The 26,832-nt window shown below is 48.8% G+C and overlaps 1 protein-coding gene across 2 annotated transcripts in view; it reads left to right on the plus strand.

Annotated features, from left to right (window-relative positions):
* The window catches only part of plekhg2 (pleckstrin homology domain containing, family G (with RhoGef domain) member 2), a 67,016-nt gene that overhangs the window by 12,588 nt on the left and 27,596 nt on the right, over positions 1-26,832 (plus strand). The window contains exons 3-5 of one of the 2 annotated variants that reach the window (XM_024804892.2): positions 5,625-5,702; positions 15,654-16,183; positions 22,635-22,735. In XM_024804892.2, the coding sequence (XP_024660660.2) occupies positions 5,654-5,702; positions 15,654-16,183; positions 22,635-22,735 (680 nt within the window). In that variant the 5' untranslated portion in view covers positions 5,625-5,653. Of the gene's footprint in view, positions 1-5,624; positions 5,703-11,586; positions 11,771-15,653; positions 16,184-22,634; positions 22,736-26,832 lie in introns of those variants that run through there. The other variant, XM_024804896.2, reaches the window with a different exon arrangement.

Raw genomic sequence — 26,832 nt, forward strand, 5'->3', positions numbered from 1 at the left:
TCGGTTTATTTAGAGACAGAAGCGGCCATGTTTGCAAAGCCAAACTATCGTCTCTTCGTACGCTGGAAGAAACTTTTAGGCCACAGGCAAAGCAGCTCGAGCTTTATGAGCGAAACCACAGAGACGGGGTCAAGTGGAGAAGAAACCCGGGCAGCAGCTGAGAGCGTTCACTCAGTGCTGCGCCTCTGATTGGCTGACAGGATGTTGTGCAATCTGGGAGAAGCCTGGCTGCTGACTTGGTCTCCAGAAGGAAGTTGCAGCCAGTGGATAACAAGACTGTCAGAAGCTAATAAAACCAACGTTGTCTCCTTGTGCTTGTTCGTGCACTCTGTGCCAGACGTCTTCCCGTACCTGTGATGTCACCGTTAACCATCACTGTTAAAAACACACAAACGCTCTGTGCTGACTGCTGCAGTGTGATGTCAGACCCACCGCGCTGTCGGCCGATTTAGCGTCTGGAGGCAAATCTCCTTCAGGTGTGGGCAGCAGATACCCAGGTTCAGCTGCTCACAGCTAAAAACCACATGAATCCACGTCAGACTGGAGCTGGTAGTCATGTGAGGCTTCCACGTGGCCTGCACACCTGCATGCAGACTACCTGCTCAGACCTGATTGGTCAGTAACGCTCAGACTACAAACAGAAACTGTTTCATTTCTATAGATTTGACACATTTATGGAAAAATTAGTGCATAAATTTCACTGTAATATGATCCATCAGTCATAGGGTAGCCCCTCCCACCCCTGCTTCATCACGCTTTCTGACCGTCATCATGTGACTAGTGACTGCGACCACAAAGCCATCGGGGAAGTGATTCCTGAGCTCAGAGATCAGGTGAGCAGCAGGCACATGCAAACAGAAGAGTCGCCCCCTGCTGGGCACCACAAAGAATGCAGCTTCAGCGGTCAGCCGATCGATAAATGTGTTCGTTCCTCCAGAGTTTCCTTTTGTGCGATCCAGCGCATTAACTGCATCGTTGCCTCCGCACGGAGCCGTCTGAGCCCCACCCATCTCCTCCCCCCCACCTCTGCGTGATGCTAATGTTAAACGAGGACAGTCTGAACGTTTTATCAAACACCCTCCAAGTTTCAAGTGTTTTCCACACATTATCATCCGCATTAGACTCACCGTAGTGAATAAGTGACCAATGAAATGTTTATCTATGATACTTATTGATCAGGCAGCTGTGACTTGCACCCGCCTGCCTCACAGATCTGTGACCAATCAAACCAATAGATCAAAAACACGCCTGATTGGTTCCTGCTGAGCTTGAACGAAAACAGTTCAACCCCCAAATCACTGCTGCCAGTCTCAGTCTCATCACCACGACAACAACGCTCCACTGTGGCGAAGGACAACGCGCGCACACACACACACACACACACACACACACACACACACACACACACACACACACACACACACACACACACACACACACACAGAGAGAGAAGGCGCCTGTGTGTCTCTGCTTCTCACAGCACTACTGGAAGTTTATATGCACTGTCAGTGTGATTGTTTAGCTTGGACCACTGTGTGTGTGTGTGTGTGTGTGTGTGTGTGTGTGTGTGTGTGTGTGTGTGTGTGTGTGTGTGTTTTTCATGGTTGTGTGTGAAGTGTACCCGCTGCTCTGACAGTGGTAATGAATGGTCACGACTCCATGTGCGTGTTCTGCCTGCATGGCTTTTCTTCCACCACCTCCTTAAACACAATAGGTGTGTGTGTGTGTGTGTGTGTGTGTGTGTGTGTGTGTGTGTGTGTCCGTGCGTGCGTGCGTGCGTGTGTGTGTGTGTGGGTCAGAAGCAGGGCAGCAGCCGTTGGTTGTGTGTCTCTGAGGTTGGTTTTCGTCCATCTTTGTAGTTTTGCACCGTTGGTTCTTCTTGGATCTCGTGGAAGCGTCCTTCTGTTTCTTCATAACCAGTTTGGGGTCCACAGAGGGGGCGGAGCCTCCACTCACCCCTACTCACCAGTTTTCCTGAGTTTGCTGCTTTTGCATCTCCTGGATGAGTTTCTTTGGTCTGAATCTTTCTCGTTGTGCCTCTCCTTATCTCTGCCTCACAGCAGGCCTGCACATTCTCACAGTTATTTTGGATCACATTGTGGTCGTCCAGCTCCGCCCCTCACCTGGGACTCACTGTAACAGCTCTATTCTTTAGTAACAAGAAACATGTAGTACAGGAAACTGTGACTCTGGTGGGATTCAAACCTGCAGCCTTTGAATCACTTCCTCCACACATTGGCTTAACTCATCCCGTTGGGAGTGAGTCGTTCCTGTTCTGATGGATGGAAATTTTTCTGTGGCGTCCCAGCAGCAGTGAACGCATCACACAACAGCGTGGCGAGCGGTGGCAGCAGTGAGTCCGAAACGTAGCGTGTGTTTGAGGAAAGCTTCAGACTGAGAGGTTTATCACTTCTGTCAGTGTGAATAGCGACACTGAGCAGGAGGCGTGTCTCTCTCAGTGATGTCATATAAACACAAAGTCCACAGAAAAATGTAGACGCTCAGTAATATGGAGCGTTCTCCTTCTGAGGCCTGCAGACTCATTACAGAGCAGTGTGCTGTTTATAACAGATGCACCAGTTCAACCCACAACCTTTGAACAACTTCCTGTTGATGCATACATGCAACATATATGGGAGTCGAACCCACAACCTCTGCCTGCCTGCCTCGTGCTCCACAGAGCCACACGGGCGCTCTGGCAGTGAGTCAGCCTGTTTCAGGTAACGTCTGTCTCCTGCTGTGAGTCCACACCTGTGGACGTGTAACATGATCTGATGAAGCCGCTGTCACAGCGTGAAGAACGAAACGACGAGACTGTGAACGTGCAGACGACACGATTTTATATGTCACTGGTTTCATCTGGAGATCCTGAGAAACGTCTTTTCAAATATTATGTGGTTGTAAAGTCCACAGTGCGCTCCACAGGGACACACACAGCTGTGGGCGTCTTTCACAGACAGAAAACACCAACCCTGGAGTGTCTGTGCCCCACGCCCACGCTGAGCTGTGGGTACTTTTCTCACAGCAGGAGGCACTTGGAGTCACACGTGTTGGCTCTGCACTCAGGGATCTGTAAAGAGCAGCCGGCGGGACTCGAACCCACAAACACGTCGGCTGGATCACAGATTAGTGACGATTTCACTCTCGTATCCAACCATGGAGGACACTTGGGTCCACTGGCACGCGGCTGGGTTTAATTCATCACTGCTGTCTGTGTGTGTTTTGATTCAGCTTCTACAACAAACTCCAAGCAACAGGAACGGGATTCAGAGCTGAAGAACTGGCAAGAAGCCACATGCGCTGACCTTTGACCCCGCTGTCTGTAACGCTGCAATGCGCTGTGGGAGCTGAAGCCGTTTCCAGCGCTCAGTGGGAGTGAGACGGCCGGACAGAGGAACCGGATCCTGTTTGACGCCTGTTTAATTTAATGGAGCTGATGTTTGTGGACACACACACACGTGCTGTAAGTGTGAGTGTGTGTGTGGTGATGACGTGTGTCTGAAAGCGGATGCACCTGGAAATACCTGGGTAGGTGTTGATGAGGCTGGCGTGCACACACACACACAGCAGTGTGTGCTGAGTGCTGCAGGTACTGACAGACGTGTGCGTGTTTGTCGTGCTGTGCGAGCTCCACCTTTGTCTGTCTGTTGTTAGAATTGCATTAAAAAGGCTCCACCAGCACAAACACGGCCCACAGCTCCAGCTCAGGTGAAGCACCATCCACCTGTCAATCAAAGAGGCCACGCCCCTAACCATAACCAAAGCAGTTTGTGTAGCAGACGGTAAACGTCTATGGGGACTGACTCCCTGATGGAGCCCCCAGTGGACGTTAGAGGAACTGCAGGGTTAGGTTTTATTTATTTTCAGTCCCAGAAACTGCTGATGGCACAAAATCGTTCCTGTGGGCACAGACAGGTGAGAATGACGATGTGAGCGGTGTGCTCTGTTCATGATGGCTTTTTGATTCCACAAGAATAAACGTACCCGGGAAACGAACGTCAGCCAATGTAATGTCCTCTAAAGTGATGGAAACGTACGTGTGTGTGAGAACCACAGTGCTGGAGCTGCTCCATCACACCGTGTCCTGCGTCTTCTCTCAGGTTCACTGAGTGAGCAGCGTTGTTGCTTCAGACTCTCCAATCATGGTGTTCAGGTCCTGCACACTGGGACCCGCCCCACGTCTTTCACTTTCCTTCCTGCACACCTCTCAGTTTCACCCAAAGACAATACAGCGAGTTATTACACAAAAGGGGTAAAGACAGTTCATAAACTCTGGAGGGACTCAAACTTTGAACACTTGTGTTGAAGCAGAAGCCCAGCGTGCTGTCCGCTGCAGCACAGAGCCACGTGCAGCTCTGGGCTGTGTAAGATTTGCAGTCAGGTTTGTGTCTTTGGTGTGGAAGAGTTCTGGCTTCTTGTCAGCTCCAGCTACAAACCTGCACATTAATGCTCAACAACGTCCTGAGTAAAAACATCAAATGTGAAAAATATGAAATATTTGTTGAAGTTGGTCTCGTGAATATTTGTTGCTACAGTCAGCACAGCTTACACATGAACGTGCTTCAGTAGGAGGAAGGTTTCAAGTTACTCGAGAGGCTTCAGAGGGGCGCGGCGCCCGGGGTGAGATCAGGGCTCCAAATGATCTTCGTTCGCTCCAAAAATCCTCACCTGCTTTACAAACGATGAAACGTCGTGTTGAGCTGCACAGACGCAGTGACTGCACAAACACCTCACTGAGCTCTGCGCGTCATATTTCAGTTTTTAATGAACCATTTCATTGTGTTTGTCTTTACTGTGATGATGAACCTGATCAGAGTGAGCTGCAAACCCCTGAGTTCTGAATTTGAAGCAAACGGTTTAAACTCAGATCAGCTGTAGGTTGGAAGGCGGGCTCACGTCCTCGCTGTCGGTGGCTGAGCGACTGTTTCCACTCGAGGAGAAACTTTCTTCTGCTTTCGTCCGACGAACGATGAAAGTTCCTCTTTAGATTTTAGGACATGAAGCAGAACCTGCAGGTGTTTCTGACACAGTGAAAGATTTTCGACCAGCAACCTGCAGCAGACCTGCAGCAGGCCTGCTCGCCATCTGGCTTCCATTACAGACACCCCGACCCCCGTCTCCCCCCTCTCCCCCATGTACCCCCTCCCCTCTGACCCACATCTCCCAGTTTTCCTGCAGACAGCTGCAGAAACACTTGTTTACGTACAACGCTTTAATTGGGTCAATCTGTGTTACTGTATCAATGACTGTGTAGGAGGCCGTTATCCTCCAGTGGACACACACACACACACACACACACACACACACACACACACACACACACACACACACACACACACACACACACACACACAGGCTTTGGAGAAGAGACCTCATTCTTGTCGTTCAGCCAAACATTACATATGTCCTCACTGTTTTCACACAAAGGGAGAGTGAAACTTTTATTTGGACCCCTCCTCCCCCTCCTCCTCCTCGTCTTCTTCTTCTCCTCTCTTGTGTGAGCAGCTTGTATGAAGCTCGTATCTCTTCGTGCCGCTGCTGTCATGACATGAAGACACGTCGCACTGGGATGTGGTTTGTGTTGATCGAGGAGGCTAACTGGGATTTTTGGTGTGTTTCTCCAGGTTTCTGCTTCCTGTGACACTATCACACCATGCCTGAGGGGTCACGGCGTGGCAGCCAGAGATCGCCCAGTAACACAGGTAAGGTCTATCCAGCTCTGACAAAGCTACTTTACGACACCTTCATCAGCACTCAGATGAGCCGGTGAAAAATGTAGAGAGAGGTTTTTCTCCAGGAGCCGGTGGAAACCAAAAACAGAGCTAAAAGAGGGAAAATAACACTGTCTCCAGACACGTGAAATATCTCATTTTGGTGAAGGAGCAGATAGCAGATACTGTTGTGTGGTATTTGTGGTGCGTCCCAACAGTTGGCTCTTTTAGATGTGGCTGAGGTGAGTCATCCAAACTGATGCTGAGGCCAAATATGTCCCAATAACACTCTTTGGCCAGTACTGCATCAGGTGTAATTCCAACAATAAAGACGGACTCTGACGGGACTCAAACCCACAAACTTTGAATTGCTTTTTCTTCACGAGACGTCCGATGCACTGTCCGTTGCGCCACAGAGCCTGGCGTGCAGCTGGTACAGTGAGAGTAAGTGAGCATGCTCAGAAAGCCTCAGAGACGCACCATCATAAAGAACAGCTGAGCTGAAAAGTTTGATTTTGGAAACTTCGTGCAGTGATTATTTGCAGAGTGGGCGTGACGTTCCCCTTCTCGTGAGAGGAGCTCTGGACTGTGGGACAACAGCTGTGTTGGTGCTGTAAAGGTTGGGAGGCCTTCAGGAGAGTTTCAGTGATTGTTGGTTCAAGTCCTATCATAGTCGATGCTCAAAGGTAGCTTTCACTTCAGCATGTGTCTCTTTGTTTGAGCGACTAACGAAAGTTTTTAGTGTCAATATTTGTTTAGTCAATATTTTTGTATATTTGTTTGTAACGCGTGTTCGCCTTGTGTCAGACTGGAGACCCGTCCAGGGTGTACCTCGCACGATGATAGCCGGGGTAGCACCCCCACACCTGTGACCCATTGTTTGGGCATGTAGCTTTAGTGGTTTGGCTGGTGCCAGAAGCAGTGGCTAATGCTAGCTAGCTAGCTTGGTTAGCAATGCATTGAGACAGAGACCTGCTAATCAGAGCTCAGTAACATCCAAGTAAAACCCTTGAACTTCACCTGCTATAATACAGTTTAAACAGGCGAGTTATAAAGAAGAAACTATCCACAGAGAACAAACAGTTTGTGTATCAGGCTGTAAACATGTTCATTTCTGCTGTACAGTGTTAGTCTATGGGACTGACTCTCTGCTGCCTCTGCTGGACGTCAGAGGAACTGCAGTTTCTAGGACTTCTATGTTGGCTTCATACTTTTAACCCTGGAGGTTGATGCTTGCTTAATACTAGAAGGTTCTTTTAACCTGATAAACACGACCACAGTCACATTAGACAGTGGGTAACACACCGCCCTTGTGTGGGGTTGATTCTCACCTGAGTCAGCTTCCATCGCTGCTTTTTAAACAGTCTGAGTACTGAGCAGATGTGAGTCTGAGTTAAACTAATTTCACATTTTAAATATTCGGTTGTTTGGTGCGTTTGAGTTTCCTGTGACGCTGCTGAGCGTCACTTTCACTGCCTCGTTTCACTGTTTGAAGCCTCAGCTCAGATTTCTCCCTCAGCTGTGACTTCCTGTAACCAAACCAGAGAGGCCCAGCAGAACGGACTACACACACACACACACACACACACACACACACACACACACACACACACACACACACACACACACACAGAGTAATGATGTGTAATTACACACAGCCACCATGCTGTTTAGTTGCTCTGCTGGTATATTGGCTTCCATAGTTAGCGCTCGCGCACAAACACACACAGAAACATACCAGAGCACGGCTTCATTTAAAAAACACTGCAATTACCAAACACACACACACACACACACACACACACACACACACACACACACACACACACACACACACACACACCAATACACTGTGTGAAGGAAGTTGTATGGTTTGTGGTGATAAACTGTAACTCTGAACAATGTTTCTGCGCTCACACACACACACTTCATAAAGGGTCACACAGATCTGTTGATTGTAACCACAGAAAGGCGTGAGGCAGAAAATAGCGAGAACGCCCAAGATAAGGCTGCAGAACAAGGAGCCGGCGAGGAGGAGAAAGGGAGGCGTGCACCAGGAAGGAGGAAAGGAAGAAATGAGGGAGCGAGGGGAGAGAGAGGGGATTTTTTTAAAATCTGAAGTTGTGTTCTTGGCTGCGATTGGCTGCTTTTTGAAGCCTCCCTGCTGATAAAAACGTTGTGAAATAAATAAGTAAGAGGGAAGAATCCAGGCTGGAAACAAAGGCAGCGGTTAGAGCACAGACATGCAGATGTTAGAGCAGAGGCAAACATCTGTCAGAGCTTCATAAAGCACTGTGTGAAAGCTTCTCCTTAATAAATGATCGATGTTTCGCTGTGGCGTGCTCCGCGTAAAAGTCACTTTCATACCTGAAAACACAAAATGTTTTTCAGCTGAGGGTGAAGCTCCTGAAAAAGGTGGAGCGCTGCTCCGAGCGGCACAGACACGGTCTGCAGCGTGCACTCCCACCCTCACCTGTGGGTGGAGACTGATCGCACACCTGGAACATGAATAAAGCACCTGTAGAAATAGCGTAGTGTGTTTGTTGCTCATCAGATTTAATCAGAGGAACGTGAGATGATTTTTAGTCCACGGCGAGTTTAAACCAGCACGCAGTTTGAGGGCTGCAGACGTGAATGTAAACTCGAGGAAACTGAAACGTGTGTGTGTGTTTCCAGCATTTGGCTTGGTGCCGTCAGGGGGTCAAAGGTCATGATCTGGGAAGCCTCACTTCCTGTCTTTGTCTCTGTCAACATGTCTCTTTAGCACTTTCACACGCACAGTTCAGGCTCGTTGTCTCCACTCTCTCGTGTCGGGGCGAGACCTTCTGCGTCCTCGGCGTCCTCCTCGGCGACGCTGCTCGATGATGCGTCAGATGTACATGACAAAGAACACGGCGAGTCCTCTGAATGTATTTTAACTCCTCGTCATGCTGCACATACGATTTCACTTCCTTCTCTTGATGCTCCACGTTTTCAGCGTGTCAGGCGAGTGGAGCCGAGCACGGGGCCGCCTCAGTCCACCTTACTGAGTCTGGTTCCTCGGGCTGTCTCTGCGTGGTGGACGCTGTGCTTCATGTGTGGCTGCGGCGATGCGTTCGGTGCTGACGGTTTCCAGACGTGCTCCCGAGCACACGCAGAGATCTCAGCACAGGATCGGCTGTTGTTAACGCTGAGCTGCCAGAGCGCCGGGAGAACGCGGCGCTCCGATGTAATGGCCGTACGATTGCACAATAACTGCGCCGAAGCTTTAATCACTTTAAATGCTTCGATTTTTATCGCGGTGGAGTCTGATTGCTCCAAATCGATTCTGCGGCGGGACGCTCGGCACGAATATCAAAGTAGAGAGCGTTTGCATCCACTGTGTCAAAGCAGGACTTTGTGTTTGTTACGGCGGCTCTGGAGCCGTAAACTGAGATCCTCTTCAACGATCTTAGGCCCTCGTTGGGTGTTTCCCCGCTGAGGGTCCAGCTCCAGTGCTTTCTTTGAGCTCAAAGTTAAATTCCAACTATTCAAACATCTGGCTTTACGTTACATTCCTCGTATTTAACCCTTCAGAGTTTGGTCACAGCCGTCTTCGTGTTTCTTCTTATCCTCAGAGTTAATAGCTGTGGGGGGTTAAATAAGTGGGCGGGGCTGCTCGGGAGAAGGCGGGCCCAGCTTCAGTTTCCAACATCATGAGTGACAGTTGTTGAGGACTGACAGGAAGCTGAGCGTAACCTCTCAGGTCAGACTTCCTGCCAGAAACTTTGCAGATAAAAAGTCACGTGAGACGAGGCGACATCGGCGGGGAGGGGTCAAAGAAAGGTTTGACAGACATTTGACGACATCTCAGCGCAGAGCACGTAAAGAGGAAACGAGCGCCTGAGAAGACCACATCAAAAACAGCAGACAGGAAGTTGAGTACTATCATTATTATTATTGTCAGTGGGATTATTTGTTTTGTTATTGGATACAAAAATAACTCAAAATGTTCTTTCAAAATAAATAAATACATTTCAAACCCCCTGAAGGGCATAGAGCAATTCCTTTGTCATAATGATAATTATGTTATATCCTGGAGCGCCTGAACGTCTCAGTGAATATATTTATTGTTTTACTGTTTGTCAGAAAAACATCCACAGGAAGTTTGGTTGCCTAGGAAACCGTACAGCCCGTCCACATGTCAGTCAGCGGTGTCCTGCATTCTCATTGGTCATTGCTGCAATCACAGGAGTTTTACTGAGGACCCGCCCACCAGAAACGCTTCCTGTCCAACATGTGGGCATGACTGCAGACGCTTCAGCCTCTCGTTGCTCTGATTCCTGCGTCGGCTGTTTAGGTTTGATTCCAGGATGTGTTCGATCCTCTGACGGTGTAACTCGCTCCGTCACTATTTAAGCTCCGCTGTTTCTCCCTGCTCGAACATTATTGGCTGAAATAAAGCGTGCCGTGTCCCTCACGCAGGCTGTTTGACCTGATATTTGAAGGTGGCTTCACGGTGAGATTCCGACTCCCGCCCAGTGGTTGAGGACACCTGGGAGGACGGCTCGGCGGGAACGCTCCCGCCTCCGGCGCCGCCGGCTCCACATGCTGCGGTCGAAGCAGAAACCTGTGGCGTCACAGTCGAACTCTTAATGACAGCGAGGAGCTGCTCTCTTATTACTGTAATCACACCCTGGAATCCACGCCGCCTCACAGATTTACAGCATGTGTTTAAAGGGAAATTCCACCTTAAAAATGGTGAAACGCTCTCTGCCTTCAGGCTCAGCTGTGTTTGAGTGCAATGACTGACGCGTCCACGCACTTTGTCTCCTGTAACCAGGTTTCTCTGCCATTTTTCCTGCGTCCACAGTAAAATTCAGATTTTTGTCTTATTCGCCATGAAGGTTGTTTCTACCGTTTTATGGAACCGTTAGACACAGAATCACTGTCAGCTCAGGACATGTGGCTGTTTTTAATGCTCAGTGTCAGTTAGCTTCACAGCACGTCTGAAGAAACGCGACATGTTCGAGGACCAAAGGAAATTAACAATATGCATTAAATTCAATTTCAATTCAATTACATTTAATGTGGTGTAGCTCCGTAACAGCTAGCTGCACGTGTTCAATGATTGACGCTCTCAAGTCCAGTCAAGTATTTTTTTTTGTCCAGCAGGGGGCGCCTCTGGTGTTTGCAGTGAGCTCATTCCTGAATCCAGCGCTAAGTTTATAAATGCACATTAACTTACGTCCCAGAGGGAGAAAGCAGGACGGGCAGTGACGTCACATCGGCCAACGCCTTCACACCAAATATTTAGTAACCCGAACCCTGACAGTATCTTTAAAAAGAAAGCGTGGATGTGGTTTGCTGGTTGGGTGTTTAATATAATTTAACAGCTAGCTCTGAATGAATGAGCCGACGGGGTTTTGCTGTGAGACAGCTCGCGCTTTATTTGTGTTAGCGAGCTAGCTTTAGGTAACATTAGCCCGAAGAAAAGCAGCTCCGGGTCGGATCTTTAAACCAAGTAATCTCTCTGAATGTCGACATTTTACTCTGACAGTCAGCTTCCTGTTTGGTCAGATGGGCCTCATTAGACAAAAGTAGGTTTTTGGGTAACGGCAGCTATGCTGCTAAAGTTTTAATGAAAATATGTTTCACACAGCACCAGCTGGCTGTGACGACAAACTGACCACAACTACAGACACTTCCTGTGTCAGTTTATAAGGACACAACATTACATCAGGTAGTTACACACATCTATTTACACTTTTACAGGTATGTGTGTGTGTGTGTGTGTGTGTGTGTGTGTGTGTGTGTGTGTGTGTTTGAGATAATCTGAAAGCGCTGCACCTGACTTCAAATGCAGGATGTGGTTTGGCAAATGCTCGTGTCATTTTCTCTCTCTCTTACACACACACACACACACACACACACACACACACACACAGCCAATAACAGGAAATCAGGAAATCAGATGTGTTGAGAAGCAGTTTTGTTCAGTCGGTGTTCAACGGTGAGCTGTGTCATTAAATCAGTGACCTGAACAGAGAAACATGTGGACTGCCTGACGCACACACACAGACACACACTGCAAACTCAAAGTAAGTCGCTCTACGTCTCTGATGGCTTTTGTTCTGCTGTTTGACTGAGCTGTGTTTCTCTGATGTTTAATGACGGGCTGTGAGGAGCACGAAGGTGATCCTGTGCGATGTTCTTCATTGTAGCTCAGGATGAGCTGGAAATGCAGTTTATCATCTCAGTACTTTTACCTCTAAATACTAAAAGTATTTGAGAATATCTGCAGGAAAATATGAAGTAAAAGCTGTGAGTGCAGGGAATCGGTCTGATGGTTATCTTTCCCACACATCAGCATAAAACAGTGCACGTGCAGCCTCTTCGTGCCTGATCCAGTCACAGGTGTGTGCAGCTGGCCTTTACCTTTACTTGTTCTAAAGAGCTCAGTGAGTTTGGGAGCGGTGCTGTAACAGGATGCTGCGACACGGCGTCCCGCCTCGATGTTCCACCATCAACTCGCAGCGGTGTGTTGCAAAGTGGAAGTGTTCAAAAACCACAGCGAGTCAACCAGACCTTCGACCAGCTTCGATCTGTCCTACAGATTAAATCTGCTGCTTATTCAGGTTCCAGCTGCACCTTATATGCTCGTACCGAGGTTTGGAGGCGTGTCAGTAATGGCAGATAAAAGTCCCATTTTTGAGACCACCAAAGTCCCAGGTAGGAGGATGAAGGTGTGACGGGACAGCAGTCACATGTTGTCGGACACTTGGGCAAACGAGCATTCTCCATCCAGTTGGCGAGAGGTTGCTGACAGCTGGTATTAGGCCTGTGATCGTTCACTGAACGCTTGTTAAAGTCTTTGCTGCTGCTGCTTGGCGACTTGTTGCTCGCAGTTTGCAGACTAGTCAGCGTCTTCCATGCAAACCATGAGCAACCTGCTAGCAACCGAGGCAATCACGACAACGCTGTGCACGCTCTGTGACCTGTTTCACGACTGTCCTCAGCCTGCTGGCAGACCGTATGAGCTTTAGGAAGAGTCAGGTGTAGGATAACAACTCCCACCCAGTTTTCTGTTGGTGGGTGGGACAAAGCTGAGCCTGATAGAGTTTAATGTGAGGCTGACACTCATCCTCAGCGAGCTTTGCTTCCTTCCTCATAACACTACGTTTCGACAGATAATAACGTGAGTGTAATTCTTGGAGCATCAGCCACATGCACGTGAGGTCAGCTGCTTACGACGCTGCTGCCAGAGGCGTTCCTGTAAGAACCTGCAGTTACGAAACTCTGTAATATCAGCTGGAAAGTGGAAAAATGTTCTCATCTAACGGCGTACGGAAAGTCCTCCCGCCGGGACGTCTGGAATTTAAACGCTAATGGACTTTAATTACTTCTCCATCTCAGCGTCTCGCTGCCGGGCTCGGTTCAGGTGTGGTTCAGGTTTGCAGTCTGAAGCGAAGGATCAGAGGTTTTTAAAAGCGGCGCTCGCCGTCGCAGAGATGTTGCCATGTTTGGTGGCATTTCAGAGAAATGCAGAGAAGAAAACGAACAGACTCAGTAATTAACTCTGAAACCACAAACTGGCAGGGAGCGTTTGCTAAACGTTTCAGGGAAACAAAAGAAATGAAAAACTTTGTGAACTTTGAGTTTGCAGCACATCGTGTGCTTCTGACGGCTTTTCTCACACTTCACACGTGTGTTTGTGGCACATCTCGTTCGGCGGGTTTGCCTTAAAGTAACATCTTAACTTTCTCTGGTGCTGTTTTATGACTTTGGAGGGGGGGCAGCCCCTCGTTAGACCTCTCAGTGATGTAGGGACCAGAGACTGAGGAGCATCAGGGAAGTCCAGCATTGAGCTGGAGAACATACTCAGTCCAGCCGTCTCAGACTCTGTTTGGTCCGACGATGTGACCTTTTAACCCAGAGAACAGTTTAACCCTGAGCCTCCTCCCTCCTCTGCGCTGTGCTATCAGCTTATCCACAGCATGTAGCCAGCCGGCCACCAGCTCGCACATCATTACACGCCAATCAGTCCAGCTTCAGTAAGCCTCCACACATCGCTGCTGTTTAGCTTCATGTCTTTGTTGTGCAGAGTTGACTTTTTTAGAAATCCTTCAGTGAGACGGAGCGATGCCACCATCATCCTTATCTTATGATGGTATGTCACCTGCGGCGCTCTCAGTGGAGCCTCGGTGTTCCTGTGACTTTAGGAACCGAGGAGGCCCCAGGTGTTTATCAGCAGTCTGGGTTTCGCGCTCTGTGACAGGGCTGAACTTTAACAGGAAATAAAGCTTGAAGCTGGTGGAGTCACGGTAAAGATGGCTGCTCCTTTAACATGTGAGAAAGTCTTTCATGAAAAGGAAGAATGTACAAAAAGAGGAAGAGTGTGTCGGTAGAGACGATCCGCTCTGCTGCGCACACACTTCCTGTTTACTCTGAAAGTCACACGGCAGGTTTACACTGATCAGGAAGTCACCGTGGCAACCGCTGGAAGTGTTTCTGAGGGATCACCTGTTGGACGGGCAGGTAAGGCGCTGCTTTGGGTTTTGAAGGAGGGAGGAGTTTATGATGGACACTGGTGTGGCCGCAGGTGTTGGCACATGGAAGAACCGAGCAGGCGTTCAGATGGTTTTTATCTTCCACTGTGGAGAACAACACACCCACTGATGTTAGTGTGAAGGCAGCTCATCAGCATCGGTCCTTCCTCTAAACCAGAACGAGGAAACGAGCCTCGTTTTCATCGAGGATTCAGCCTGATTGATTGATTTCTGATGATAAATCACTCAACTGTGAACTAGCAGCGGAGACGACTGGACGGCTGTGGCTGAAGCCACCGCCCAGCTGTGGCCCAGCTGTGGCCCAGCTGTGGCCCGGCTGTGGCCCAGCTGTGGCCCAGCTGTGGCCCGGCTGAGCAGGGTAAACCACAGGTCCACCTTACATGGGCCAAAGGTCTAGAGGCTACATCTTGACACCACCTCATGATTCTTTACCAGCTGACCCACAAAAAACACAACATAACTGAGGTGTAAAAGTGGGCGTGGCTTAACCATATACACCCGCCCAGCTTTGCTGAATCATCCTTTCAGCTGTCAAACGTTGTCACGACCTCATACAGCACACTTTGGTCTTCAGTGGACCATGAAGCTCTCCTACGTTTAATCCCTCAGATGTACTAATATGAGAAGAAGTGAAATTCCAACAGTACGTCTCAGTTTGTCCACATGATAAAGAAACGCTGCTGCACGACTCTCCGAGCTGAAAGAAACAAAAGAAACGTGTAAAATTACAGAAAAGCTTCGTGTTACTGTGGACACACTGTAAAAAATGGTGTTGTTGTAAACTGTGAAAGACCTTTTCTGTCATTTAACTGTTGATCTATTATTTCATTACTTTGCTTTGTGAATGGGCGGGGTCTATATCAAAAGCTGTCACACAGGCTGTAACCGGCCAGTTCTGGGCCCCAGGCCTTATGTTTGACTTTGGATGTTGTGCGCTCACAGTCAGCTGTTCTAGTGTGTGGTGAGTTCACTGACCCACTTCTGCACAGACAAAGCGTCACTGTCATATGTTCTGCTGCCGAGCCCACCTCATCACACGCATGAGGAAACGTGCGTGTTCCACTGGTTTCTGTTTGGGTGTTTTAGCTAAAAATACAGCCTGTAAATAAAAGATGTCTCGTTTTATGGCCACAGTATCAGGTTTTTGGAGCCAGAAGGGAGAACTGGAGTGTTATAAGCTAAACTTGGTTAGCAGAGAGCTAGCAGCTACACAAATAGGCACAGTCAAATAGGCCACGCCCCGAAAAGTGCAAACTTTAAGCCATAACTTATAAAAACACCGTGACTGTTGGAGCCTCTGGTGGACGTTAGAGGAACTGCAGCTTGTTCAACTTCCGTATTGGCTTCTTTTTTAAACTCTGTGTTTAAAACGAGCTCGTGGACTAATTTGTGCATTTTTCTCTCTTCTTTCCAGCTGCCAAACGTCCCTCCTCAGTCTCATCTCTGAGTGGGATTGTGGGTAGGATGATGTCATCCGGAGAGCGAGGAGCGTCGTCCTCCTGCACCTCCGTCAACACCGTCTGCTCGGACGGAGAGCGTCCCGCCTCCCTCTCCCTCTCCTCCTCTGCCTCGTCAGTCTCCCTGCAGGACTCCTCCCACTCCTCCTCATCCTCTTCATCCTCTTCACTTCCTTACGGCGCAGTGCCGACATACAACGCCTCATCGTCGTCCTCCACGCCAAAAAGAAATGGCTCAGACATCAGTCTGGACCTCACTCCCCTCACACCTCATGGAGGCGGAGGAGGAGCATCTGGAGGAGGAGGGGCGTGTGTCGCCAAGGTGACAGGAGGAGGCGGCCACCCCAGTAATGTTGCTAGTCCGGTGGGGGTGGCAGTGGCGGCGGCGGTGGCCACGCCCAGACAGCTTTCACGGCTGGACCGAGTGGTCCTGGAGATCGTGGAGACGGAGCAAGCCTACGTCAGAGATCTGAAGAGCATCGTGGAGGTAAGAGCTTTCATCCAACCATCCAAAGTATTCACGTCACTGCAGCGTTTCCGACCCGGAGGAGGCAGGACGGGCCCAAAATGACTCATGACTTTTAGAAACTGTGCGTTTATTTCCTCCAGCTGTTTGCAGCTGCTCGTGTGAGAACATGCAGCCAACAGAATTATGATCAGAGAGGAAGCCACGCTAGTGCATGTAAATGCATTTGATAGCACGGCTTCTTCTCTAGTGTCTGTCTTAGAATACTCGTGTTACCCTAAGAACACGAATGACCAAACAGCATCAGGCTGTAAGTTCTTTATTTCTGCTGTAACGTTTTAATGTGGCAGCCTGTGGGGACTGACTCGCTGCTGGAGCCCCCGGTGGACGTCCGAGGAACTGCAGCTTTTCTTATCTTTGTCCACACGCATTTTGAGGCCAGCTGTTTCTCTTGCTGGCCTGAGGTTCAGTTTCAGTTTGCTCTCTTCCTTCAGTTTATAAAAAAGCACAACACAGTTTGTATGTGTTAAATGGCTTTTTGAAGTAAAATTTCCCTGATGGATGTTCGGAGCTTCCGCTCTGAAGGCCAACGAACCAGTGCAGAAGGATAAAGTCAGGATAGGAAAGCCTCTCTGACCAACAGCACTGTGGTGCCCATGAGCAAGGCAACCACCGGTGCTTAAAGAGGAGAAGATTGAATGTAGCCTCCAAGAACACTTTAAAGTTTGTTATTCTCGTTGGCATCACTCCTAAACACAAGCTGAGCTCAGATAGACGTCTGCATGTCAGACATACCAGCCTTATTGCTATTATTCCTGTTGCATTGTGGGAAATCATTCCACATTTCTCCTAAGCGAGGAATGTGTCCCGCTGAGTGAAAAATTAGTTCTTTTCAAAGGAACTTTTGAATAGAAAAACTCGTCCTGACAGAATTTGCTGACTTTGTTGTATGTGTGTGTGTGTGTGTGTGTGTGTGTGTGTGTGTGTGTGTGCGTGTGTGTGTGCGTGTGTGTGTGTGTGTGTGTGTGTGTGTGTGTGTGTGAGTGTGTGTGTGTGTGTGTGTGTGTGTGTGTGAGTGTGAGTGTGTGTGTGTGAGTGTGTGTGTGTGTGAGAGTGTGTGTGTGTGTGTGTGTGTGTGTGTGTGTGTGTGGCTGTACGATCAGAGTGTGAAACATCCTTTTGAAGTAAAAGAGAAAATTTACTGCTGCTTTCATCCTCTGCCATCACACACACACACACACAAACACTCACACACACACACACACACGCACACACACACACACACACACACACACACACACACACACACACACACTCTGTCATCAGGTTTATCAGCTGTCTGTCAGTTTCGTCTCTCCGACCTTTTGCAGAGGACAAACCTGCAGCTCCTGGTTAATCCCTCCTGACTCCTGCTTTCGTCCACACTCACAGGTCACTCTGACAGTCACATGACTCCTCTGGACTGTTATTGGATCGTTATTATCACTGAATTCTTTGGGCTCAAGCTCACTCACGGTCACGCCGGTTCATCCACTTTTTCGAGTAAGAATCAGACTGATATCAGGTGATTCACCACTGGGAGGGACCACCAGGTGATTAAATCTAACGTCCACCCGGAGCGTCACAGAGAGCCTGAAACCTGAGCTCTGTGCAGCACGTCTGCAGCATACCTCACACCTCTGTCCTGTGTGTGTGTGTGTCTGTGTGTTGTCCTGTAATGTAAGTCTTCAGTCCTGCTCTTCTCTGTATTTCAGGTTTTGCTGAAATCTGTTTTTGATTGAGGCTACATGATGTCACACTCACTGTGTGTGTGTGTGTGTTTGAGAACAATGCAGTGCAGAAACTCTTGGAAAGAGGAAGACTGAGCGTCTGAGAGCAGCTCGTCTCCGTCGTTCCTTCTTTGTCTCATAACGTCAGCTGTCAGCAGACTGACGTCGCTCCACCTGCTTCGACTCGTCTCTTTTACCTCCTTCCCCCCTGATGCCTGAAGTCCAGAGATTTGTCAAAAAACTGCTGAAACAAGCGTCATTGGGGTGGACGGAGAAAACAAAGCGAACAAGAGGGGATGGAGCTGTTGGCCTGCAGCCAAGGGGGACAGGAAGCTGAGGGGGAGGAGAGATAGATGAAGAGGGGTTAAGAGAAGAAGACAGAGATGGAGGAGGTGACGGAGAAGGGAAAGGTTTAGGAGTAGCAGCAAGAGGATAAGGATACAAAGATTAGGAGAGAAAAAATTTGGACTTGACATGAAGGGAAAGACAAAAACGCAGGAGCGAAGAGAGCAAAGCGAGGCTGAAACAAAGAGGCTGCAGAGCAGAGGCAGCGTTTACATTCAGCCCACCAACCACATCAGAGCTCGCCATCGCTCGTGTAAACTGTTATGAGGTCGATGGGTTGGTGGAGCAGGCGGAGGATGAGGGCAGGAAGAGGTGACCGGATGGGAGGCACAGACTCTGTGAGCAGAAACAAAATGCAATCAGTGCAAAAGACAAGGTTACAGCGCCGCCATCATGAGCCGCTCAGCGCTGCGCGTGAGGAAGACACGTGCAGCTTCGTCACCTCTCAGGATGCAGCAGGTTACCGAGCTTTAGCCACAAACTGAACTGGAAGACGTGAGCTTCCAGATCAGGTCTGTGACACCTGGAGTTCTTTATCTGCCTCATAGATAAAAAATCCGCCTCAACATTTGAGACTCAACTCAAAGTTCAATTCCATCAAATCACAACCGCAGCGCGCCAGAGTGACCTCAGTCCACATTATTTACTAATTATTTTCAAATGCATGGCTAACTTGACTGAACCCAAACCGTGGGGCCTAGCAGGGACTCTCCGTCTCCTGGGGCAACGTCCCGTTTCTGAGCGGCTTCCTCCCAGCACGGCCTTTTGGGCGGCAGCTATCATCTGTTGACCCGAACGTGGGATCAGGAGCGTCGGCGGCTGTGAACACCGGAGCGTATCGAGTCACGCGGCGTGTAAACAGCCGAGTGGAAAGAACAGAACGGTCGAGGCTGTGACTGCATCGTTGACGCCGTCCTGCAGACAAACAGCACATTCTGTGGTTTCTGCATCCGAGTTTAAACCGCCGTCACGTTTTCTCATCTCTCACGCTTCCCACGCTCCGTCCTCACAAACGTGCTCCTCTCCTGGTTCTTCCTCTCCCTGCGATCGCTCTCTGATTGTTTTAAGAAACGTTTCCCTTGCGGCTCTTCCTCATTCCTCTCGTCTTCCTCTCTTCATCTTCCCGTTGAGCTCTGTCATTTTTCACTCATCTCTGCCTCTCCGTGCCTTCCAGTGTGCATCTGGGTTTTTCCTCTTGCCTTTAAAAGGTGCTGAATGTGGCCAAGGCCTCTCATTATATGCCTCATTATACTCTCACACACAGGGGAGCTGTGTGTGAGAGAGCGAGTGCTTGTTTTGGACACGATTTAGGAAAAAACAGAAAGCGAGTGATGGAGGAAGAATGGAAATGATTTATGTTTGCAGCCGTCTCCTAGAAATACGAGTTTCCCTGAGAGTCCCAACGAGAGGCCGACACGTCGAGTTCGCTGCAGCGAGCGTTGGAAACGCACGCTGCACCGTATCACGTATAATTTGGTTCACATAAAACCTCCAAGCAGCACAACACAACGGCCTCGTTCATACTCAAAGTGCATCCTGATGTGGAACCAGAAAAAAAGGAAAAAGTGTAATTTAATCTCCTTCTCTGAGGTATTTTTAGGAGGCTCGTGTTGCCTGTTTACAGGCCCAAACAGCTCGATGGCTGTGTGGGAAATTTCACACAAATATTACGTGAAATTTGATGAAAAACTGACGCCGTTCACCTCCAAAGAGCCAAGCTGGAGCTCATCCTCTGACGGGGTCGTGCAGGAAACCTGAATCTTGGAGGACAGCGTCCAGCTTTGTGTTAAACTGAGTCACCTAAATGTCAAAAGACCCAAAAGCAGGAGAAGCAGACAGACGGGAAGTACCCGAGACGTTCACGGGATATTTAAAACCCTTCTGTTAAATCTGACAGCGAATGATGAGCACGGTTCTTTCCGGGAACACCTCGGGGCATGTGTGATGACAACTGCAGCAGTTTAATCTCTGTTGTGGATTCAGGCAGCAGACCCGGGAAGAGGAGCACTGATTCGATTGTTTAAGTGTTGACCTGGTGAGCAGACCTCGGCCTCTCGTGCTTCTCACACTGTTTCTGTCTGATGTGCATCTTCTCTCGACGGTGGTCGAGTGTTTACCTGCAAGATGTTTGGATAAGGTTGCACCACGTCACACGTGTCCATATAAAAAGTTACTGAGTGCAGACTAATGAAGGCAAATGTATCAGCTGCTTTCACTCAATTGTCTGATCACTTCTGAGTCTGAATGATTGGTAAACCTGTGAATTAGGAACGAGGTGAAGCTAGACAAACTGCATGCGGCCGTAGTGATAACCAGCAGAGCCGGAGCAGTGGAAGAGCATCAGTCGGACCCTTACATCAGCTAATTCTCTCCTACGTGACAGCGTTTAAGGTCATTATGAGGAAATTGCATTTGCAGAGCTGCTGTAAATAAATCCTAACACGATGAATCTGCAGTCATGCTGTCATCTGCAGCATCGTGACCGACTGTCCTCGGCGTCTGTGCAGTCTGATAATCAGCTTCTCTGTTCCTCCTTTACTTCCTGCTCTTTCACGAGTTGGTTGCTTCCTGTTTACCCTCCTGCCTGCGGGCACCCTGAGCTCGGCGTCTCTGACGGTGAGGTGGTTTCCTGCTCGCGCAGGAAGTGTCGATGTGCACAGGTTTGCTTTGGCACCTCTGCTCGGGTGTTGCACTCGAGAAGCCGTCACCTCCTGTTCATCGATGTGAAACTGCCTGCTGAGGAGCGCGGGCAGTTTCCACGTCACATGATTTTGTTCCTGTAAACGTTGGCGTTGCACGGCCGATATCACCACGCAAGCTTTATGAGAGCCTGTGCATTGCAGCGTGCACACAAATCATCATGATTTAAATGACTGGTTCCTGGTTTGCATGCTGAGCTGTTTGTACGTCCTGTCCAGCACATCACGCCTTTTATTTGTTACTCTGCACTCGTACACTGGCGGGAAAATTTCACTTGAAATGTTTCATTTAGTGTTGCTGTGATAAGAAATGCTTGAACTTGAATTAAAGTTGAAGGTAAACTGACCTAAGGTCATGTGATTTACCCTGTGAAGTTATTTAAACCCCTTAAGGGGCATTAAATAAAATAATTAGTAATATTGTATTAATCCAAAGGCTGTGGCCGGCATGATGTAGGACCCAAAATGCAGGACACTCAGTCGGAGGAAACTCAAAGACACTGCTTTATTGCCACCCACCTGCTCGATAGCTAGCCGGGGGGTTCAATGGTCACTCGAGCTGGCGAGAGCAGCGGATTCCCGGCTTCATCGTTTTCAGACGCCTGCTGTCTTTCGCTGCTCAGGTTAAACATGATATATAAGTCACTCAGATAACTAAAATGTAAATGTTTGTTTTATTTGTTCCGGAGAAAATCGGTTTGGCTGAGATCAAAGTTATTAGATTAGATTAAATAAAACTTTATTAATCCATCGGGAAAAAACAGAATACTAAGAACGCCAACGCTGAAACCAAAAGACTAGAAATGATGAAAACTGACGAAAACAAAGTTCAATAAGAAGGCAAAACTCAAAACACTGGGTCACTGACCCAGGACCGTAACAACAGTACATAACATAAAAGTCAGCAGAGGCAGGACTATTCATGCACCGAGGACTAGAAACAAGACTCAGGTGACAACGATCAAGACAATCAGACAGACAGCGAATAAAACCTGAAACAGAATCTAAACAACATGAAAGTAAAACCCAAGAGACTCAATATTAAACACAGAGCTATGACCCAGAGCATTCTCGTCCCAACACGTGACATACCGACGGTTTGTCACGTGTGTCGTATGTTACGTGTTGTATAAGCAGACCGGAAACGACACACGCAGGACAGTAAAGCCAACATTAAACAGGAAGCAGAACTCAAATATTACAACATGAATCCAACAGTGCTCAAACATCAGAACCAGAGCCAAACACAAACTGGGACAAAAGTGTGTCAGCTGATCTTAAGACTTCCACGCCGCCGTGTTTTCACAGATTTGGCTGACATTAATTATGAAGCGCTGTCTTCTACCTGTCTGTGACGTTTGATAGGAAACTGCTGCAGCGCTTCATGTGCTCGGACGCCAGCGCCGTGAATATTCCCGAGCTGGAATGCCCCGTGTTTTTCCGACTTTTGCCCGCTCTGCTGACATTCCTAATTAGTCAGACATCAAACACCTGCTGCTGGAGGCTCGCGTCAGAGCTGAAAGCTGCTTTAATTTTCACGACAGCGTCGGGGTAAAGAGTGCTGCCAAACTAAACAAACCACCAACGAAGGAGTGAATCAGAGTGTGTGCAGAGCAGGAGGTGGAAACGCTGACTCTAACCCTCTGTGTGTGTCTGCAGGACTACCTGGGCTGCATCATCGACTGCGGCGCCCTGCCGCTGAAACCCGAGCAGGTCAGCACGCTGTTCTGCAACATCGAGGACATCTACGAGTTCAACAGGTAACTCACCTGCTCCTCTGTGCTGCTGTTACACGTTAATGAGTAATAACTGTAGCAGCAGGCCTGAATCAGCAGTCTGTTTGTACGTTTTGTTGTCTCTGGTTAACTGTTGGTGCTGTCGGTCGAGTAAGAGTCGAAGAGTTTGGTCATTTGGGAAAGTCGCTAATTTTTTCTGCTGTTTCTGACAAAAAGTTTCTAAATTTCCAGGAAAGAAGTTCTTCTCATAGTTTTGATGTTGTTCAGAAACGACTCAGCTTTATTCATAAGATAAGATATAAGATATATAACTCTTTATTGTCATTGCACGGTCATACAGAGTACAGCAGTACAATGAAGTTGGAAAACTGTCCTACGTCGGCACTACATGTAACACGACCCGATACGACACAGTATAATAACTTAGTAATAAAAAAATGAATAAGTGTATGTGTATTGCACACTGTTATTATTGCACATTAATTATTATTATTGTTTTAAACATTGTTACCTCCCCCCTAAAAAAAGTCCAGGGAGGTATCCAGTCAGGTCAGCTGTTAGCATTGATCAGGGCTGTTGCCCTGTTGTAAAAGCCGTCCTTGAGTCTGTTTGTTCAGGACCTCAGCAGCCTGAACCTCTTGAGACAGCGAGTGCTGTACAGGTCCTTCAGGGAGGGAAGAGGATGTCCAATGATTTTTTGGGCTATATTGATGACCCTCTGGAGTGCCTTTCTGTGTGCTGTGGTGCAGCTGGAGAACCACACACCGATGCAGTATATCAGCACACTTTCAATGGAGCAGCGGTAGAAGACGGTCAGCAGCTCCTTCTTCAGGTCCATTTTTCTGAGGATTCTCAGAAAGTGGAGGCGCTGTTGGGCCTTCTTTAAGACCGCAGAGGTGTTAGAGCTCCATTGGAGGTCTGTGTCTATGTGCACACCCAGAAACTTGAAACTGGAGACCCTTTCCACGCACTCCCCATTAATGCTGACAGGCTGCAGCTCGGACTTCCTCCTTCTGAAGTCAACTACCAGTTCTTTTGTTTTGGTGGTATTGAGGTCCAGGTTGTTGTCTGCACACCAATCTGACAGCCTCTGAACTTCAGCTCTGTATGCAGTCTCATCTCCCCCTGAGATGAGCCCCACCACAGTGGTATCATCTGCAAACTTGATGACTGTGTTGTCTGGGTGGGAACTAACACAGTCATGTGTGTACAGAGTGTACAGTAGGGGACTCAGTACACAGCCTTGTGGAGAGCCGGTGTTGAGGCTGAGGGCTGAGGAAAGATGAGGCCCCACTCTAACTCTCTGTACACGGTCTGAGAGGAAGTCTCTGATCCAGCGGCAGGTGGTGGAAGGAAGTCCAGTTTCCAGCAGTTTAACTATTAGTCTGTCCGGGAGTATCGTATTGAAAGCAGAGCTAAAGTCAACAAAGAGCATCCTGGCGTAACGGCCCTGCACTTCCAGGTGAGAGATGGTGGTGTGGAGCGTTGTAGCAATGGCATCTTCAGTTGATCTGTTAGCTCTGTATGTGAACTGGAGCGGGTCGAGTGTGGGTGGCAGGCAGGACATGATGTGACGTCGGACCAGTTTCTCAAAACACTTCATTATATCAGGTGTTAGAGCAACTGGTCGGTAGTCGTTGAGGCTGCTAATGTTAGTACGCTTTGGCAGTGGGACAATTGTGGCTGACTTTAGGCACGGCGGGATGCAGGACTGGGACAGTGAAGTGTTGAAGATCTTAGTGAAGACACCAGCCAGTTAGACATTCTTTTAGGACCCTTCTGCTCACCCCAATTTGACCGGCGGCCTTCCTGGGTTCACTGCCCTCAGTGTGCGCCTCACCTTATATTCCTGCACTATGAGGCTTGGGCTGCTGCTGTCCGATGTTTTTGCTGCTGCTGCCTCTGGTCCCTTCACCTCAAAGCGTGCGAAGAAGTGGTTCAGCTCCTCGGCAATCTCCGCGTTACCCTCAGTCAACGTGGTATTGCAAGGTTTGTAGTTAAGTGCCGAACTCCCTGCCATACCTGTCCTGAGTTGTTGTTGCTGAAGTGGTCTTAAATCCTCCTCTTGTACGCTGCCTTCTCTGTTGCCTCTTTTCAGCTCAGATCTGGCTGCACTGTACTGCGTACCATCACCGGATCTGAAAGCAGCGTCACGTTGCTTCAGCAGGACCTGGACCTCTTTAGTCATCCAGGGTTTCTGGTTGGAGACGTTTGTCCACAGTGACACTGTTGACACAGAAGTTAATATATGAGAGCACTGATGCTGTGTGCTCTTCAAGGTCCTGATGTCCGTGTTTTCAAAACAGTCCTGCAGCTGATGTGATGCGCCTTCTGGCCAGGTTTTCACAGCTTTTGTGACTGCAGCATGGACATGTGGTCTGACAAACCTAGATGTGGTAGAGGGGTTGCTCTGTAGCCTTTTTGGATGTTGCTGTAGGCTTTGTCCAGTGTGTTTTTCCCCCTCGTTGCACATTTAATATGCTGTTCAAATCTGGGGAATACTGACCTTAAATCAGCGTGGTTGAAGTCCCCAGCTATGATGTGCACTGCGTTCGAATGGGAGTTCTGCTGGTTGCTTATTGTCTTGTGCAGCTCCTCCATGGCCGAGTTAGCATTAGCATCGGGTGGTACATACACGGTCGTTACCATGACAACAGTAAACTCGCGAGGTATGTAGACGGGTCTGCACTTCACAGTCAAATATTCCAAAGGTAGCAGCAAATCACAACACTTTAAATTGTGAAGTAAAGACCGTACAATAATACAGCCGCCTATGAGCGAGCACGGTGACAGCAGAGAGCAAGAACTTCCTTTAACCAGAAGAAACCTCCGGCAGATCCCGGCTGACTGTGAGCAGTTGGGGTGATTCTGACTGTGGTCCCCGAGATTTTTAGAACATATTTGCCTTAAAGCTGCATCCTTTTATATACAGTTAACCCTGTGAGGCCAAAGCTAGTAAACTCCTGTCATAACTGTGTGTTGGAGGGAAATTAAAAGTAATTAAAAGTGGACACGACGCTGTTTGTTTGTTCTTTATTTGAAAAATCTGCTCCACTGGTAACAGGAAACCCCGTGTGGGACTTTCAGTGTGTTGCAGTCTTAAAAACACCTCCTTGGTAACACGTTTTGGCTCTGAGTGTCCTAAAGACCTGCAGACAGGAGGACTGAGCCAAAGCCCGTGACCTGCTAACAGCTCGTAGCCGGATCTGATCCGTGTCGAAGGTTTGGCCAGAAGCAAAACACTTTGCTGAGCAGGATGAAGTGTGAGGAGCAGAAAGCCCACATCTAAAGTTCTCATGAGCTGAGCAAGGCACTAACACCGCCAGGGCTGCAGGTTTGATTCCCACCAGGATGCTTCACTATGAAATGCTCACAGCTCGGCTCTGTGCCGTCACGTCAGCTCACAGAGCGAGCGGCTTCAAACACTCAGACGTGTGAAGCCATTTCACTGCTGCTCGCTCAGTGCAGAGGGAGGCTGAGCATCACCTGCTGCTTTGGGTGGAGGGGCTACTGATCAGGAAGAGCGCAGGCCCAGGGGCCTTACTGGGGCCTTACTGGGGCCTTACTGGGGCCTTACTGGGGCCAAAGTCTGGTTGGAAAGTGAGCCACAAAGAAATGTGGAACAAAGACCCCCCAAAGTATCACAATGACTCCACCAGCCTCAGGGAGACAGGGTGGTTCTTCGCAGATGATGATGGGTGATTAGTAGCTGGTGAAGCAATCTGAAAATGGCCAGCTGCGTTCACAGATGCACCATGGGAGTTGATGCCTCAGCGTGTGCATGCAGCCTGCAGTTACAGCTCCCTCGAACTCACAGCTCATCCAGGGGAACACATAGTTGTTCCCAAACTAGCTGAGAGAAGTAATCTCTCCAACCTCCCCAGGAGACGTCCAATGTCCGAAACACATCTGCTGACTCCTTTCGATGTAGAGGAGCAGCAGCTCCTCGCCGTATCTCTAATGGGGAGGCCAGCCGCCCTTCCAAGGAAACTCGTTTGCACTGCTTACATCTGTGACCTCACTACCCCGAGCTCATAGCCAGGTTCAGGTTAGGGTCAGAGGTCAGGTTTTCTGAATGTCTTGTGAATGAGATAGCATGTGCTAGCAGGCTGAGCAACCGA

The sequence above is a fragment of the Maylandia zebra genome, linkage group LG14 (genome assembly GCF_041146795.1).
Source record: "Maylandia zebra isolate NMK-2024a linkage group LG14, Mzebra_GT3a, whole genome shotgun sequence".
Taxonomy (NCBI): Eukaryota; Metazoa; Chordata; class Actinopteri; order Cichliformes; family Cichlidae; genus Maylandia; species Maylandia zebra.